The sequence below is a fragment of the Lactuca sativa genome, chromosome 3 (genome assembly GCF_002870075.4).
Source record: "Lactuca sativa cultivar Salinas chromosome 3, Lsat_Salinas_v11, whole genome shotgun sequence".
NCBI lineage: Eukaryota > Viridiplantae > Streptophyta > Magnoliopsida > Asterales > Asteraceae > Lactuca > Lactuca sativa.
Genome location: NC_056625.2, coordinates 15570241 through 15589091, shown reverse-complemented (window position 1 = coordinate 15589091; position 18851 = coordinate 15570241). Strand labels below are relative to the sequence as shown.

At 43.1% G+C, this 18851-nt stretch overlaps 1 protein-coding gene across 1 annotated transcript; it reads right to left on the bottom strand.

The window, feature by feature from the left end:
- Nucleotides 1–14948: 14948 nt before the first annotated feature.
- On the bottom strand, nucleotides 14949–18593 carry LOC111894298 (uncharacterized). Its single transcript, XM_023890376.3, has 5 exons — nucleotides 18040–18593; nucleotides 16032–17667; nucleotides 15684–15744; nucleotides 15365–15588; nucleotides 14949–15277 (listed from the first exon to the last, which is right to left on the bottom strand). The coding sequence occupies exons 1-5, from the start codon at nucleotides 18155–18157 to the stop codon at nucleotides 15217–15219; spliced, it is 2100 nt and encodes a 699-aa protein (XP_023746144.1). The 5' UTR covers nucleotides 18158–18593; the 3' UTR covers nucleotides 14949–15216.
- Between the last annotated feature and the right edge of the window lie 258 nt (nucleotides 18594–18851).

Here is an 18851-nt window from a genome sequence, read left to right as displayed (position 1 = left end):
TTAAATAAAGCCAACTTTGGGGTAATGTAGTAAATATCCAAGTATGTATTTATGGATATGTGTTGTGACCCAATTATTAATTGGGTGTTATTTTGGTGTTGACAGTTCGGGAATCTGTCATCTAGCAGCTGGGGTTGAGTCTGCAGGACTTCAGCAATGTGGGGTTATGTTTACGGGACTTCAACAGTGTGTGGTGAGTTACCTTCCAGTATAAGTGGGTCTAAGGCACCAATGCCGACCCACCAGTAGGAGTTGTATGTTAGATGACTGTCTTTATGATATTCATCTAGGTTTGTTATTACCTGATATGTTATGTGATAGTATGATGTGATGTTATATGCTAGTAGTAGTAGTGGAGATACTCCCCAAGACTACCGGTCGATAGGGCCTAAGAGGGGTAGTCATACCCAGTCATGCTAGATAGAATATGATTATGTGATACATGTTATGTGGTAGTAATAGAAGGGTGAAATAGTCCCCAGTATCTGGTCGAGAGGACCGAAGGGGAGGCCAGCACCCAGATATGCTAGCCAGTATCCGATCGAGAGGACCGAAGGGGAGGCCAGCACCCAGATATGCTAGCCAGTATCCGATCGAGAGGACCGAAGGGGAGGCCAACACCCAGATATACTAGCTAGTATTCGGTCGAGAGGACCGAAGGGGAGGCCAGCACCCAGATATGCTAGTTGATGACGTGCCTTAGGCAGCACGGCAGAAGCATGAGCCGGACACGTCGACCGGGCCTTACCCAGCAGGCTTAGCATTCGCTGGAACTCCCGGGAGTGGAAGGCACAGACGAAAGGATCGCGCACGCCAACCGGGCCCAGCCCAGCAGGCTTAGCGTCCGCTGGCCCCCTCGGGAACGGAACGCATAGGCGAAAGGCTCGCGCCCGCCAAGAGACGCTCCCAGCTCCAAGACAAAAGATACGGTCAGGAGACAAGCAGGAGGATCAGACCATTACCATCAGAGCCAATAAGAGCGCCCTAACAATTGAAGGCGCATGACTCTCCAATCAACGCCCCTAATCCTGTCTCCCCAAAAAGTGATCTTGTCTGGTACGGATCAAGCAAGGGAGCTAGGTATAAAAGGATACGCTCTCAGACCTACGAGGTAAGCTCTTTGGATTCTTGAAGAGCACACACCCAAAGATCCTAAACACTCTCTAACTTGACCATCGGAGCGTTCTTCCGGGAACTCCTCCCGGAAAGCGGCTGACGGCCTTCTTTCTTTGTGATTTTGTAGAGGCAACCGAGAATCCAAGTGAACAGCATTGATTGAGCCAAGCCAAGGTCGCATCATTTGGCGCCATCCGTTTGTCAGATCAAGAACACAAACTAAAAGCACGAAAGCGACAAGTAAATGACATCCAACGGCGGTGAGGGACAACAAGCTAGTCCCATACGTCGCATGGCAGCGCTGGACGAAACACCGCCGCCTACAGCGGTCACCAGGGCCACTACAGGCGAAGGAAGCTCAACGGTAACCACTGAAGGTGCCCCACAACCGCCAGTTCACCAGCCAAGAACAACACCGGGGGGGGGGGGGGGGGGAATTTCCGACAACGTCTTTTTCAGATGCCACCGTTCTTCTTGCCGTCATTGCAACAAACACAACCGGTTCACTCAGCGATGCTTCCACCAGGCCACGTTTTAAACATCCCACCGTTGTACCAGGCAACAAGCGGATAGAGTTCAATGCTTTCGGTACCACCATTGGCGCAAACCATGATAGCTCATACACCACCTGTCTATTCACTGACCGGCACATGGACCGGACCAACCATAGCCGCCAACAATAACTTACAACAGACGACAACGGTTAGCCCTATGACCCCTATACACCTTTTCCCCTCCAGTTGCTCCCTCCAACTACCATTCCAGCCGTACCCCTTTTACGAACCAAGCCCTGGGTATCACACGCCACCACCATATGGCTTAAACACACAATACCAGTAGCCAGGATCGTCCACCATCCCCGGCCACGAATGCCTTTCCCATAGTGTGACGTCTCCGTTTGTCAAAGAAATGTTGGACTATGAAAGACCAAACACAGCCAAACTACCGACGCTCAAAACATATAGCGGAACCACTGACCCAGATAGCCACATCGACACATTTGAATGGACCATGACGTCATTAAAGCTCGATGAGAGGTTTGGTGCACATATTTCCCGACTACACTCGACGGCAACACCGGCACGTGGTTCAAGACGCTACGATCGGGCAGCATCTCCAATTTTGCCCAGCTTAATTATCTTTTCCTTACCAACTTCATGCAATTGCGCAAGTACAAAGGAGACTCTCATTCAATCATAGGCTGTAAGAAAAAGGAGGGTGAAACTGTATGGGAATACTTCACAATATTCAAAAACGCCACATTAAACGTGTCGGGGCATGATGAGGGGCTCATAGCCGGTGCCTTCACATGGGGGCTTTTGCCAGGCCCTTTATAAAAACTCATGGGAAAGAAGCCCCTAACACGGGTCTAATTGAAGGAAAGGGTGGAGCGATATTTGAGGCAGGAGGACGGCGAAGCAGCAAAACAGGCCTACCTGAATGCAATGACTGCCAGACACCACAACCCGGGTCACACGGACTTCCAAGGGGGAAGTAGGCACTACGGCCAAGCGAGAAGACCACAGGCTCGGTTCCGACCGTTTGCTAAGGATGACAGAAGTGGCCGTCGCCCGGAGGTGTATACGGTGTCAGAGAAGCATCAGCCAGCCAAGTCACCAAAGAACCGGTACTGCGAGTACCACAAAACTAAGACGCATGACACAGCTAATTGTTCGGTGTTAAAAAAGAAATGGAAGAGAAGCAGCTTAAAGGCAACTTGGTGGAAATAGCATGAAGTTTGCGTTCCAAGTTTGACGCTGAAAACACTAAAAACACATCTCGCGAAGGGGTCCGGCCCAAGGAGTTATTCATGATACGGAGTAAAAGAAGCAGGGGAGAACAACAGACGGAATAGGGGACCACCAGAACCCCGATGCGCACGCTCACATTCTCCATTCAAGACCTTCGCCCGGAGGGATTGAGAGGCGACGATCCACTAGTGATCCAAGCCTCCATCAGGGATGTAACCATACACAGGGTCTACGTGGACACGGGAAGTTCGACGGACATCATTTATGAGCACTGTTTCTGGCTTCTCCCAGATCGCTGGAAGGACAACCTATGGCCCACGACAGGTAGGCTGGTTGGGTTCACCGGCCATAGCCTATGGCCGCTAGGCACAATTCACCTTCCCTTGACCATAACCAGCCATGATAAGCAGTAAAAGAAAACCGCTATGATCAATTTTGTGGTCATTCGGCATGCGGCGGAGCACAATATTATTCTAGGGAGAACAACTCTTTTAAAGCTAGGGGCGGTTCCATCAACCATGCATGGAGTCATGAAGTTCGACACCCCAACGGGCGCAGCCACAGTACTGGCCACTCCACCGAAGGAATTGCAATGCTTTGCAATTATGAAACCAGCAGAGATAACTAAAGAGGCCAAGAAGTTAAGACGCGACCCCACAAAGGGAAAGGAGGCGATCAACGAGGAACATCCTGACCAGCCGGTCAATATTGGATGTGACCTCCCAAGTCACGTAAGAAGAGCATTGGTCGACCTGCTCAAGCAGTATAAACACGTGTTTGCATGGACCCCCCCCCCCAGACATGGTGGGGGTAGAAAGGAAAGTCATTGAGCACAAGCTTGTAATTAAACCAGGTGTAAAGGAGGTTAAGAAAAAGAAGAGGGTCCAGGGTGGGGACCGTAATAAGGAAATCAACGTCGATGTGGCCAAATTAGCAGAAGTTGGAATAGTAAGAGAAGTGATATTCCCGACGTGGATTGCCAACCCAGTTATGGTTCGCAAGCAAGATGGGTCATGGTGAACGTGCATAGACTTTTCCGACTTAAACAAAGCATGCCCTAAAGATTGCTACCCCCTCCCAGAAATTGGCCAAAAGGTAGAGTCATTGCAAGGATTCAAGCTAAAGTGTTTCGTAGACGCATATAAAGGGTATCACCAAATCTTGATGAGCAAAGAGGATGAGGAAAAAACGGCTTTTTATACGAACCACGGCACTTTCTGTTACACTAAGATGCCTTTCGGCCTAAAGAATGTCGGGGCTACGTACCAACGCCTAGTTGAATCGATCTTTGCCAAACAAATTGAGAGAAACATCAAGGTATATGTGGACGATATGGTGATCAAGAGTCCGCACGAAGACAAGATGTTACAAGACATTGAAGAGATGTTCCAAACCCTGGAGAAGGTAAAGATGAAGCTAAACCCGGCTAAATGCACGTTTGGGGTAGAAGAGGGGCAGTTCTTGGGGTACTATGTCACCAGGTAGGGCATCCAGCCCAGCCCGACCAAGGTGGACGAGTTTATTGAAACGCCAACCCCAGGCACCCTCAGGGACGTGCAGGGCCTAAACGGGAAGCTTACGGCTCTGAGCATGTTCATCTCAAAATCCGCTGACAAGGCCATGTCGTTGTTTAACACGCTAAAAGGCTGCATTGAAAAGAGCAACTTCCAGTGGACGAACGAAGCAGAAGTAGCACTCCAGAAAATCAAGGAGTCATTACACAAGCTACCCACGTTGGCCAGTCCCGTCCCGAGGGAAACATTGCAAATGTATCTTTCGAACTCAAACGAAGCGATATCCTCAGTGTTAACTGTAGAAAGAGAAGGAGAGCAGAGGCCGATGTATTTTCTAAGTAGCGCACTACAAGGGCCAGAACTCAACTACCCCACCTTGTAAAAGTTAGTCCTGGCGCTCATCTACGCGACTCGACGACTAAGGCGGTATTTTCAAGCACATCAGATCGAAGTGCTAACAAACTGCCCCATCAAACAAATACTGCTTAAACCAGAGACGTCGGGCCGGCTAGCGAAATGGGCAATCGAGCTAGGGGAGCATGACATAAGTTACCATCCAAGGACAAGTATTAAGGGACAAGCGTTGGTCGACTTCCTGCTAGAAATCCCAGACGAAGGGGCCCTGTTAAAGAAAAGGTATGGGTAGTTGAAGGAGCTCCGCTCGACAATAGTTCGTGGACATTATATACGGACGGAGCATCCAGCAGGGAGGGCTCGGGGGCGGGGCTTAACAAGCAAAGTACTTTGAATGGGTGTATACTGGCCCACAATACAGCAAGATGTGCTAGAGATAGCCAGGAGATGCAAGGAATGCCAGTCGTACGCTCCAGTCCAAGCAAACCCCCCAGCACCATTACATAACATATCCAGCCCGTGGCCATTCTACCAATGGGGTATAGATATAGTGGGCCCATTCCCTGAAGCACCAGGGAAGCTGAAATATATGGTGGTGGCCGTGGATTACTTCACAAAAAGGATTGAAGCAGAGCCATTAGCGTACGTCTCAGAGAGACACATGATAAAGTTTGTATGGAAGAATATTATGACAATATTTGGGACGCCTGAAGTGTTGGATTAGTGTCTAAGCCAGTAACCATATTTGGTAAGTACTTGACCCGGTTGTGCATGGTCCTTTTGGGTTGCCTTTACCAAAGCAACTTGACTGGAGAAATTAAATAGAGAGAGAGGTCATTATGATTTATTAATATGTTATAAGAATAATATATTAAAGGAAAAATCATATTTGTTTAATTAATATTGGTCAATAATTAATTAGGAATTAATTTTGTGATCAAGTGTAATTAATTAAACTAGAGGGGCTGAATTGTAATTATGAGATAGTTGCAAGATAGGGCAATAATTATCGTTATTTAAGGATGGACGAATTCAAGGATAAGGATATCCTTAAAATCGTCCAAGGTCCAAGAGATAAGGGTTTTCAAGGCTTATCTTGTGGTTGCTTGGTGGGAAAGTAACTGGATAAAGATAAGGACTGAAACCCTAATCCCAACCCTATATAAAGACCCCTAGGCCTTGGGAATTCGTGCACATGCTTCTAAGAGGCCCCAAGGACGATTTCCACCTCCTCCCTTCTCTCTCTATAGCCTCTCCAATTGCTTGTGGTGTTTGTGAGCTATTAGAGGCATTACACTTGTGGTGCTTGCTTTCAAGACTTAGGGTTTGAAGATTTAAGTTGTTATTGCAATATAACAACAAGAGGTATGTAATCTAACCTTGTATATTAATTTCGAAAATAACATTGTTCTTTAGGGTTTTATTCTTGTGTTCATAATGTTGTGTATCTAATAGCAAAACATAGATCCAAATCTAGGGTTGCATGCACACATAGGATTGTTTGTATAAAACCCATCATAAAGTACTCATCAGTGACAACGGCCTACAATTTGCTGAGAATCCATTCAAGGAGTGGTGCGCCACCAAAGGGATAAGCCAACTATTCACATCAATAGCACACCCACAAGCGAACGGACAGACGGAGGTGTCCAATCGAACCATCGTGAATGGAATCAAGAAAAGGCTGGGGAAAGCAAAAGGGAACTGGCCGGAGGAGATACCGGCGGTGCTATGGTCGTACAGGACCATGCCACGAACGAGCACGCAAGAAACCCCGTTCAGCTTGACATACGGGACGGAAGCCATGCTCCCCATGGAGTTAACGGTGAGTACACTAAGGGTGGCTAAAACGGATGAAGAAAGCAACGCACAGGACCTGAGGATAAACCTAGATATCCTAGAAGAAAAACGCAAAAAATCAGAAATGTGCCAGGCGGCATACAAACACGCAACAGAATGGTATTACAACCAAAGGGTAAAAGAGAAAGCGTTCAAGGTGGGTGAGTATGTTCTGAAGAAAAATGAAGCGAGTCGAGCCCAACCCCATGGCAAACTGGGCCCAACGTGGGAAGGCCCTTACAAAGTCACGGAAGTAAGTTGGAATGGCGCATATGTCTTAGAAACGATGGAAGGATGGTAGATTCCAAGAACGTGGAACGCCAAGAACTTAAGAAAGTTTTTCTTTTGAAAATAAAAGAAGAAAGAAGTGTAGCCCCAGTCGATCAATGCGCTGCTTAGTGCGGCACATCCCAAGTACTTAGTGTACACAAGTTCATGATTAGTGACATGAGCCTAATACTTAGTGTATTTATAGTCCATGGATAATGTAATGGGATTATTCAAATGCTAATTGATGAAAATGCTTAGCGACATGAGTCTAATACTTAGTGTATTTCTTTAATACTTAGTGTATTAACTCTTAACGATTGAAAATGTGCACATAGAGATCCATTCGTTGGGAACTAAGAGCACCTAGGGCCGACACTTAGCGTGTCGACGATAACATAGGCAAAGCAGAATGCCTAGCGCATCAGAGCGCTATGTCCTTTTCAGAAAAGAAAAGAAAATATACAAAGAAAAGTAAGCAACAAACAAGTAACATTTAGAGTCCATGATTCACACACACAAAATAGAAAATATTATTCAAAAGCCCATACAAACTAAAGGCACCACATGGCCATCAAAAGAAGCATGAAAGATATAAACTAAAACATGCAAAGAAATTTTCACGCCCCTGGTGGGGTAGCACACGATGCCGGAGCATCTTCAACAGTATCATCCTTGCCACGTACGACTTCGTTTCCCACAACAACTACCTGACCTTCTCTACGATCACCATCACCACCCTCAGTCCCCTTTTCACCATCAACCTCAGCCGCCTGCACAATATCCTAACCCATCGCACTTTCCGGAGTACCCTCTGAACCACTAAACGAGCACAATTCTCGGAGACCCCCCAACAGAAGCGGCATCAACACCGACATCTCCACCATCAGCACCAACAGAAGTCTTCTGAACCGACTCAATCTCGGCCATAAAAGCAGCATGCCGGATGAGACTTATCGCATTAATAAAGTCCGGATGCTCAATCAATTTGACAACAATACGAACAACACCGACATGTACCAGCCAATCCAAATCCTGACGAGAAGCGTCCAAGTCCGATTGCAATGACGAAATGAGATTATCACGGTCAGCAACATCGCGTTCGAGACTTTCCACATGGATCATCAAACCTTCATTCACTTGAGTCAAGGAGTCGACTTTAGCTTCCAAGACGGCCCTAGTTTCGTCAAGGAAGGTCTTCTCAGAGGATAGCAATTCACACTTCTGCTCAGACAGACGGAGGTCCTCGCCAAGCTCGCCAAGGCGACGCTCCAGCCCCGTCACGCGTGACCCATAGGTAGCGTTGGCGGCCTTCTTCTCGCCAAGAGCATGAACACGACGGGAACCCGCGACGAGGTAAAACATGGCCTGCGCAGCAGCATAGGCCATGTTATGAGCAAGTGAAGGATTACCCATAGCCTCCATATCGCCAACGGCAGCCGGAGGAAAAGCATGGAGGGAAAATTCCAAAGCATTGTTCCGAACAGAGAGTCGAGAGTCGTTGCGGAGATCCCAGGAAGGAACAAAAATAGGAGACTCAGCAGAGCTATCCCCAGAAACACCACCTAGAGGAACTGGAACCGGCCCAGGGCCGCTAGAACCTTTCACCAGAGAAAGCCTCGGGGAAACCAATGAAACACCTGGAGCAGGAACAGAGGGGAAAGTAGGAGCAACGGGTTGTTCAGTCGCCCCGTCGACCCCTTCGGACTGTTGCGTGTCGTCATCAGGGATCACGACCACACCGGCCAGTGTGGAAGTCATAGAGCTCAACAGACGAGAGAAGCTGCGCCGGGTATGAACTCTTTTCGCAGCGGTTGGCGCGCCGGTAACCGGCTCGCCCATGGCCAAGACAACTTTTCTTTTCTCCTGCATTCGCCGGGCATCCGTGATAATCCCTTCCTTGTTGTCTTCGCTACCCTCCACGGAGGAAGAATGAGTACCACCTAGGGGCATGACAACAGAGATTGGGCGGGCGTGTAAAGGATCACCCTCCGACGCCGATGAACCTATAGGAGGGGCGGAAGGAGTAGCAGTTAAGGCAAGCTGGTCCAGTCGGCGGGGTGGAGGAAGCCGATCAGCCAGATCCACCTCACGATACTCTAACTTGCCCCGGTAACGCTTTCGTAACACCTCATCCATGGACAGGGAAGATTCAACACCTAGAGATATTAGAACAATGAATGTCAATAATAGTAGTAACAAGGGGAAGAAAAGAAAAGAAGGGTGCAACACTCACCATCGACGACGGAGAAAAACACCGCTATTTTGCCGCGATGCCTCCAAGAGGGACTCATCCCTACACCGGAAAGCGGAGCCTCAGAATAATCCTCAGGGGAGACTTGCACACACTTCAGATAATAAGCGACACTTTGGTTGTGAGGGAAGAGCTTGGGGATGGTATCGGCAAAAGCATTCGCACGATACCGGCCACTTCCGACCAACTCCTGGTTCACCCATAGCCACTTGTCCTGCCAATTCTTAGGGGTCCGTCTGTCGGGAACTAAGGCGTGCCCCCCTCGCCGGACTGAAAAAGTGCACTTGTCCTCTGTGACGCAGAATCGAAAGAAAAACTTGAAAACAAAGTAATCCGGAAGATACCCGTTGGCCCTGCAGATCATCTCAAACGCAACCACTTTGTTGACTGCATAGGGGTCAGCATTTAAAGACTGTAACCGTCTTTTTGGAAGACCTCCTCCTGAAATTCAGTCAGCGGGAAATGGATACCAGCGTCCAAGGTTTTCAAGTAAACCCCAATCTTTCCAGGGGAGGGGATGAGATACTGGAACCGGGTGCAGGAAACTCTACACCTTCCAAAGAAGATAAGCCATATGTGACCTCCAGTTAACGATACTGAGTGGCAGAAGGGAGGATTCCGGGAAGGTTTGCCATGAGAACGAAGAAGAAGACAAATCAAAAAAGAGGAAGATGAAGAGGGAAGAAGGAAAAGATAAAGAGAAACCCTTTAAAGGCCCTTATAAAGAAAAGGAAGAGGCGGGATATTTAAACACCTGACACTGTGACGTAACTGCCAGGCATCATGCGCAGTCGCGTCGCCATTAAAGACGGAACGACGGGTAAAGAAAAACCAACACGCGTAAGCTAACTAAGTCCAGAACGTCGTAACTAGCGCTGCAACGCTACGGCTACAGGACTGGGGGAATTGATGACGTGCTTAGGGAAGCACGGCAGAAACATGAGCCGGACACGTCGACCAGGCCTAGCCCAGCAGGCTTAGCGTCCGCTGGAACCCCTGGGAGTGGAAGGCACAGACGAAAGGCTCGCGCACGCCAAGCGAGCCCAGCCCAGCGGGCTTAGTGTCCGCTGGCGCCCTCGGGAGCTAAACGCACAGGCGAAAGGATCGCGCCCGCCAAGAGACGCTCCCAACTCCAAGACAAAAGATACGGTCAGGAGACAAGCAGGAGGATCAGACCATTACCGTCAGAGCCAATAAGAGGGCCCTAACAGTTGAAGGCGCATGACTCTCCAATCAGCGCCCCTGATCCTGTCTCCCCAAAAAGCGATATTGTCTGGTACGAATCAGGCAAAGGAGCTAGGTATAAAAGGATACGCTCTCAGACCTACGAGGTAAGCTCTCTAGACTCTTGAAGAGAGCACACCCAAAGATCCTAAACACTCTCTAACTTGACCGTAGGAGCGTTCTTCCGGGAACTCCTCCTGGAAAGCGGCTTACGGCCTTCTTTCTTTGTGATCTTGCAGAGGCAACCGAGAATCCAGGTGAACAACATTGATTGAGCCAAGCCAAGGTTGCATCACTAGTCAGTATCCGGTCGAGAGTACCGAAGGGGAGGCCAACACCCGAATATGCTAGCCAGTATCCGGTCGAGAGGACCGAAGGGGAGGCTAGTACCCAGATTTGCCAGCCAATATTCGGTCGAGAGGACTGAAGGGGAGGCCAGCACCCAGATATGCCAACCAGTATTCGATCGAGAGGACCGAAGGGGTAGGTCGGGCGCCCAGATATGCCTGACAATATATGTATGTTGTGTGTTTGTATGGTATGTGGTATGATGGGGGAACTCACTAAGCTTTGTGCTTATGGTTTTTAGTTTGGGTTTTAGGTTCTTCGTTTTCAATGGAAAGAAGCCGGCTCGATCGCAGCGCATCATACTATGGTTTTCCGCACATGAGATCTTTGGGATTACTCTTTGATACTGTTTTATGATAACACATTTTTAGTATTTCTGCTTCTGTTTTGACATGACACGATATTATGGATGTTTATTATATTGTTGGTTTTATAATAACGTATTTAAAAATGAAATTTTTGGCCTGTATTTTTGGGATGTTACATAACCGGCTTCTGAAGGCCCAATACAGCCCAACTACTGCTGTGACCAAACCAAGGCCCAATAACTTAAAACCCACAGACGGGACGTAGGCTGAGCGTACCCATCTGTACACTGCGCATACTGCTTGAATGGCTTGTACGTTACGCGTACTGGCGTGTACGCCCAACGTACTATGTTGTTAAGCCATATCTTCCAAAATGACTTAATACCTTAAGACACTATGTCCAAACTACAAATCTGGGTCCAATACCTCATCCTAGCCCATAAAGTTGGTCACTTGGTGGCTTGCAATCCATCAAATGAGCCCAACACTAAAAATGACAATGAACTTCCAAAGAAAAGGCTAGATCTCTTGCATGGCTTAATAAAAGCCACAAAGCTTGCAACTTTACTGCTAAGGGGACTCATTGAGCTTCAAGGGTGGCAACCCTAAGCTCAAAATCGAAGTTGCTTGACCAAGCTCCAATCTTTGGACCTAAAAAGGTCCAAATCTTCCAAAACCCTAGATCTAAAAAGGTCCAATCTTTGGACCTAAAATGGTCCAAATATTCCAAAACCCAGATCTAGACTTTGAGGAGGAAATTTAGAAGCTTTATACCTCCTCTTGATGCCAAATGATGAGCTTAATCCAGATCCCTGAGCTCAAGGTACTCAAGGACTTCTTCTCCAACCTTTCCTTTCTTCTTCCAAGTCCTTCTTTGCCAAAATAAGCTAAAAATGTCAAACACACACAAGGAAGAGTATAAACGAGTTAGGGTTTCTCTGGAGGTGATGGACAGGTGAGGAGGCCAAAAGGGGAGGCTATAATGATGTATTATAGGTCCTTAAGCCTAAAGTTAGGGTTTAGCATCTGCCCGCGTACGCTGGGCGTACCTCTTGGTACGCCGGACGTACGCACCCGCGTCCCTCGAATCCAATGGCCATTACGCCCCGCGTACACCAGGTTACGCCCGACATACGACTTATAGGCGGCCCACTTCCTAAACCCACTCCAAATGACTCCATTGTCCATGTGTTAGTCCAAAATAATTGTTAACTAAATAATTTAAATTATACCTTGAGGAACGGGTGTTACAATGTTAGGATATGGAACGAGTATAGTAAAGTTAATAGTATAATCTCTATGTGCTGAAGTGTGAACTGGTAGAGTAGAAAGTATAAATGTGTCGGTATAGTAGAATCTAAAGTGCAATCTCTATATATGCATAGTTATTGTGATATTATACGTAGGTAGGGGTTGATGGTGGAACGGTTAAAAAGGCATGGAATCTATAGACCCATGTAGATTTAGTTAGGGGGTGATGGTGGAATGGTTAAAGAGGCCGGGAACCTACATGCCCGCATATTCCAAGATACACGTCTTATTTGTAGATCGTGAGTTATTTTTTTATGCTTGTATATGTATTGTGGTATATGGTATTTTGGGGAACTCAACTAAACCTCGTGCTTACCAAGTTGTTAAAAATGTTTTTCAGACACTCCATTGGTTCGTGAGAAAGGCAATGTTCGACTGTCCACACGCGTATTCACTACATGTTTCCGCACAATGTAATCATACTCTAATATATTTTAATAAATAAAAATGAAAAATTTGACTTGAAAATCAGGACGTTACAAGTTGGTATCAGAGCCCTGATTTGAGTGAACTGAATGAATACTCATGTGATTTCAGACTCAAACTAAAGATCTGAGTAATTAATAAAACTTTTCATAAAAAGAATAATACAAAAAGGAAAGAGTGTGATGCATATAGTCAGCCAAAGCTCGGAAAAGAAAGTGATTCCCAAAATATATGTATTTGTGATAATTGCTTAAATGTGAAATGTTAGAAATACATGCTAGTATGTAAGCTAGAGAACTGCTTGTTGTTTGCTACATATAACCTATATTGATATTAGTTAGTTATTTGACAAATACGTTAGGTTGTATGCTCTCAGAATTAAATAGTTTTAGATTGTCTAATTTGGCGCTATTTCACAGCTCTCGTATGAGTCCAACCATTGTAGTGTCAAATCTTTCAATCAACAAACTGTTTGGTTTTAGAGGCATGCAATCATATTCATCTGGTAATTAGTTAATATTGCTAGGATGCTAGTTATCTACATGACTCTTGCATTGACAAGCATGATTTGGCCCCTGACACTTGTATGAAAGATCGAGGTTTGACCCCTAGTATATGTATGAAAGACCAGGGTTTGGCCCCTATCAGTTGTATGGAGACAAGGATTCAACCCCTAACACTTGTACAAGTAATGACCATGATTTGGCTCATAGCAGAAAGTGATGGCAAGACTATTATTTTGACCCATAACAGTCACTTGGGGTTGAGATAGACTCGTTATGTTATGTATGGTATGTAGTATTTTGGAAAACTCACTAAGTTTTGTGTTTACAGTTTTGTGGTTTATATGTTTCAAATACTTTTGGTTCCAAATGGAAAAGTCCAGCTTGATCGCACAACATCCCTTAAAGATTTTTCCCTACTTTTTATTTGGTTCACTCTAGTGTTTGAGAATACATTGTTGGGTTTTTTAAACAATTAGTTGTATCGTTTTTAGGTGTTCTAAAAAACGAAAATTTTACTAGTATTTTGGTACGTTTCAATAAGTGTGAAAACTATGTTATGATTGTTTGGTATTTATAGAGTGATAAATGTATTTAAAATTTTGAAAATTTAATTGTTATAATTATTGAACAACAACAACAACAACTTTTATTTTAAAGTTACCGTTGGAATAAGAAAAAAAAAAGATTGACCAATGAAATGAAGAAAAAGGAGGCGGGGAAGCCTCCCCTCACTTGGAAACCGCACACCCTAAACCACGACGACGGTGTTGTATTTCCGACCATGGTTCGGTTCCCGTACCATCTAAACCGCTACACACCATCAGGCCTTATTAGATATAGATATAGAATATAGTTTTCATAAGAAAATATAATTTTTCCGTTCATACATATAAAATAACAATGTAATTCTAAAATTATATCATTTGTTTGAAAGAAAATATAATAATTATATTTCATAATGAAATAATACCAAAAAATACTATCAAAATCCTTTCTAATAAATGAAGGTTTTTTTTTTGCCACTTGTCAAATTCTCAAGAATTTTGCCACATGTAATTTTGTGGGAGTTTTAGAATTATTATTTTCCACTTGTTATTTTTTGAGAATTTCCATTTTTTAAAATAAAATTTCATATAAGGAAAGAGAATCATTCTATTAATTTGATAATAAAGTCTCAAAAATGCTCTAAAAATATTTGATTTTTTTTAAATAAATGTTTCAAAAGGTTACATTATGATATGTAAAAGTATTATTTTATAAAATATTTAATGGTTAAATATTGATATTAAATTTTTATTTTTAATAAACCCGTGTAATACACGGGTCTCACAACTAATAAATATATAATAATATATTATTTTCTGTCTGAAAAACTACAGTAAAATTACAATAAAACTGTAAAAAAAATAATATAAAATGTCTGTTTTATGTAATAAAAATATAATAAAACTAACATAAAACAATATCATTAAAAATATTAAAATTATAACAAGATGACTTAACTTACTGGTTAATAATCGGAATATGATACCTTTTTTTGTGAAAGGTAACCCATGATACAAAAGCACTGGAAAGAAAAGATTGGTATCTATTAAAATACACATATTTAAGGTTCCTTAACCAACACTAAAATCAACTCACATGCATGCTTCTGACTTAATCTTGACTCTCTTTCTCTCCTACATCCGAGGCGAATATTCCTTCCGTTTCATTACTAATTATTGCAAAGATTTCTGACATTTTTCATCTATTCTTTAAATTCAACAAAACTATTAATTAATTACTCAAATTCTTAACTAATTTAATATCAAGTTTTTCATTTAAAAAAATTAACATAAAACATATATAACTTAAATACAAAAATAAAGATTTACTACCAACATCACAAAATAGAAAATATAAACGAATAAAACCTGAACAGCGTGAAATTCGGATAACATAACAAACATCCCAAACTGCTCATGCGTGTAAATATCTTCAACCCAAATTGCATTTGATTCATTTAGAAACAACAGTTTTCGGAACTTTCATGCCGAATCCATGCTTTACCCTCTCAACCCTGTATATGATCATCAAGAAACAATGTTAGACCAAATTATATTCATGAAAAAGGTCAACAAACAACGACAAAAAAGTCAAATTTTACGTCGGAGCAAGCTTGCCAAGACCATCAAGTTCTTCGCCGGTGTCTTCATCCACGACTTTCCCGGAAATGTCGATGATATAAGACTTATCTTTCGTCGTCGGAAGACCTCTGCCTGCTAGAAGATCTAAATCTTTTTGGTTAAGTTCTCTTCCGTTCACAAAAACCCTAGTGTTCCCAGCACCACAGTTCTTAGGCAGCGGATAGTCAAATTCTTCGATAAATGGCTGCAAAATGGTAGCAATCGGATTGAATTTTGACATCAAACACAGAAAATGGAACGAATTGAACTCAAAAACGAAGACAACAAAACCGATCTTACAGGAATAATCCCAAGGCAAGGTTGGTTCATCACTCCCCAGAATCCAGCTATGGGGTCATACCTGATTGAAGAAGAAGAAGAGGAAATATATGAGGAAGGTTTGACTTTCAAGGTCAAAAAGAAGTTGCAGTTTGACTTTTGAGGTCACACATGCCAGCTTCTAAATTCATGAATTTCGACATTTTCTTAGGAATTTAGTAAAAATGGTGATGGATGAATTGACTTCACAACAGTTGAACACAATCATTAAGAATGATGGTGTCAACATCATAACGAAATCCATACCAAGATCGAATATAAAAGGCAACATGTTTGACCATAAAAGTCAAAATTGGTATAAATACTAACCAGAACTCTCCAGGATGAATAGGCCCAGCTAACTTCTCTGCCTTTTTAACTTGACGATCAGTCAGAAGTTGACCATTCACAAAAACATCCGATCTTCCTTTCTCCACTACACGTTCACTACTCGATCTTGAAAAATCTTTAAGTCTCTTCTTAATCAAACCCGCAAAGAAAGATTCTGTTCCCCCTTTCTTGTTCCTTAATTGATCATCTTCTTTATCTTTACTAACAGCTTCACAGTTTAAATACTCAGTTAAAGACACATCAATCTCAGTCGCCACCAATGCATCTTTCAAAGATTTCTTGTTTTCAACAAGCACCCTTTCCTCATCCCTTCTTTGACTTTGACTCAAATCGTTATTTTGACTTTCTAAATTCTCATTTGACATTGACAATGAGGCTTTGTCAATTACAGTTGCAGCAGCATCAGGGCTTTGCTCATTCGGTGATAAATTTGGTTCGGTGTCTGCTAACTGGAAATTGTAACCGGATTTATCGTAATCACGAGAGCTATGAACGCTAGGGTTTGACTTTGTTTTGTTGACTTTTTGTTGTGATGAAGAAACTGAAGTAACGATTCTGTTATCCTCAAGTGTTATGGATATTAAAGAAGAACAAACTGCACATTTCATCTTTTTATGAACATTCTTTTCCATAACCCAAAGTTTTTTAGGGATTTTTAGCAACTCGAAGCAATTACAACAACTTATAAAAGGAGCACCACCAGATACAGGACGCGATACACGTTCACCTCCATGACTCAGAATCACCCGTCTTCGTGGATATCTTCTACCAAAACTACCAGTTCCCGTATCAAGATGACGTGGCAGCTGACGTTGACCGTAAGTCAGAGGATCATGAGCAGGGAGGCTGTTAAAAGACGGAAAAGGACGGATCTTTGGAAGGGTATTACTGTGCCAATTGGTGTTGTAACATTGTGAACATGAGCATGAAGGGCGATGAAAAAGGGTGTCTTGATTGTAGCCAAGAAAAGGGTCATGGTATGTTGGAGGTAGGTATTGATGATGTGGAGGCTGATGTGGCCATGGATACGAACCGGTTAATCTTCCATTTGGGTTTTCGGTTACATTGCATGATCTGGTAAGTTGAGTTCGTAATTCATCAAGTTTTTGAAGAAGTTGGGCTCTATCATTTTCTAAATCTTGAACCCTTGTGAGCTCATTTAAACCACCAAAGCTGTGAGAACTTGAAGGACCTTCGTTTGAATATGGTAAATTCCCAAATCTATCCCTTTCGACTGTACTAGAATTTCTATGAATCCCCACTGTCCTTGACCTAATTGGACCAAAAGGGTGTCTAATTTCTTGTGATTCGCCATAGTTAGGAACATTCATGTCCCAATCGTTGAAAACCTTCACTTTGGTTTGATCAAAATCAAGCCTTCGTTTCCTAATTTGATCCGAATCTGTGAATCTTTCGCGTTTCTCTTTTTTAGATGAAGAACTAGCGGACAGTTTTGAAATTTTTTCGTGGACGGTTTTACCCTGCCTTCTTCCAAGCTCAAATTCATCATTTTCTCTTTCGATAACAGAAGCAGACTCTAGACTAGCTTTTTCTTTCTTCTCGTTATCAGATCTTTCTAAGGGTCTTTTTTCACGAGCTGGAGTGGATTGTTTTCCTGATTCATCCAAAACACAACATCCATCACATTTATCATACACATTTCTTTCAAGAATCAAGAATATACCTTGTCATCTCCTATTCATATATCTGATTTTGGAAAGTCAAACGTGGGACTTTGCATATTCCAAGTCTCTATTGGTATTGATGTTAGCTAAGAATGTGTTCTTACATGAATCCGTTTCTATAAAATTAATGTAACTACAAGTTTCTTTCAATAATCGACACAGTTCTTACAGATTTTGTAGTTAAAGCTTAGAAAGCTAATGATTTGACTATCAAAAGTCAAATTTTATATATAAACACATTACAAAACATGAAGATAAAGTAATTTAATTTATATGAATGGGGTATAAGGTTGCAAAATTACCTCGAAGAACAGCACCACAGCCTCCGCACTGGTAAACAGAGTACTCAGGAAGCTCAGGAAGAAGATTTTCACATTTAGGGCAGCGAACCAATCTTACTGATGAACCTTCTTCTTCCATTTTTTTGTCCGATAAACATTAACAGACCCACATCAAATTCACCGAACCTCGAGTTAAATTACAAGAAACCCACATAAAAGACTTGTTCAAAACCTATCGTAATCAACAACAACAACAACAAAAAAAGTAATATAATATCTGAAGATTGAATCTTTCTCGTGGGGTTTTAAATTATGGAAGCCAGTGAAGAAAGAACAGACAAATAAAACAAAAAAGTTGGTGTTCTTGGATTGAGACTGAGTGGGTGAAAAGTGAGTGTTGATGAGCTGAGAAATTACTTCTTCCAAGAAAAGGGAAAGTTTGGAGGGAATTGGAATAACAGTGGGACCCGTGGCTCCTGGAAACGGTTTCTTCGAATGATGAAAATGGGTAAAAAGCAGATTGGGATTTGAGGAAGTTTACATAGGAGAGGAAAGACACGACGTCGTAGCACCAAGAATATGTATATTCAATTATATACATATTTATTTTTATTTAAACGCAAAAACGAAAGTTACTTTGAAAAAGCAAAAGATAAAGAATGGGGGAAGAAGTGCTTTTTGTGGCTTATTAAGCTTCTTTGATAGCCGAAAGCAAAGTGAGAGAGACCACACAGTGTTTTTAAACAGGTTAAAAAAACTTTTTGTTATATTTGAAGTTATATGCTTAAAGATTGGAGATTTGAAGGTTTTTAATTTTATTTACGGGATAATGA

Coding starts and splice junctions, on each gene's coding strand:
- LOC111894298 (XM_023890376.3), bottom strand. CDS start 18,157: ATGGAAGAAGAAGGTTCATCAGTAAGATTGGTTCGCTGCCCTAAATGT. Junction 17,668..18,039: donor CTGTGGTGCTGTTCTTCGAG/GTAATTTTGCAA, acceptor TGGATGAATCAG/GAAAACAATCCACTCCAGCT. Junction 15,745..16,031: donor ATTCATCCTGGAGAGTTCTG/GTTAGTATTTAT, acceptor TTCTTCAATCAG/GTATGACCCCATAGCTGGAT.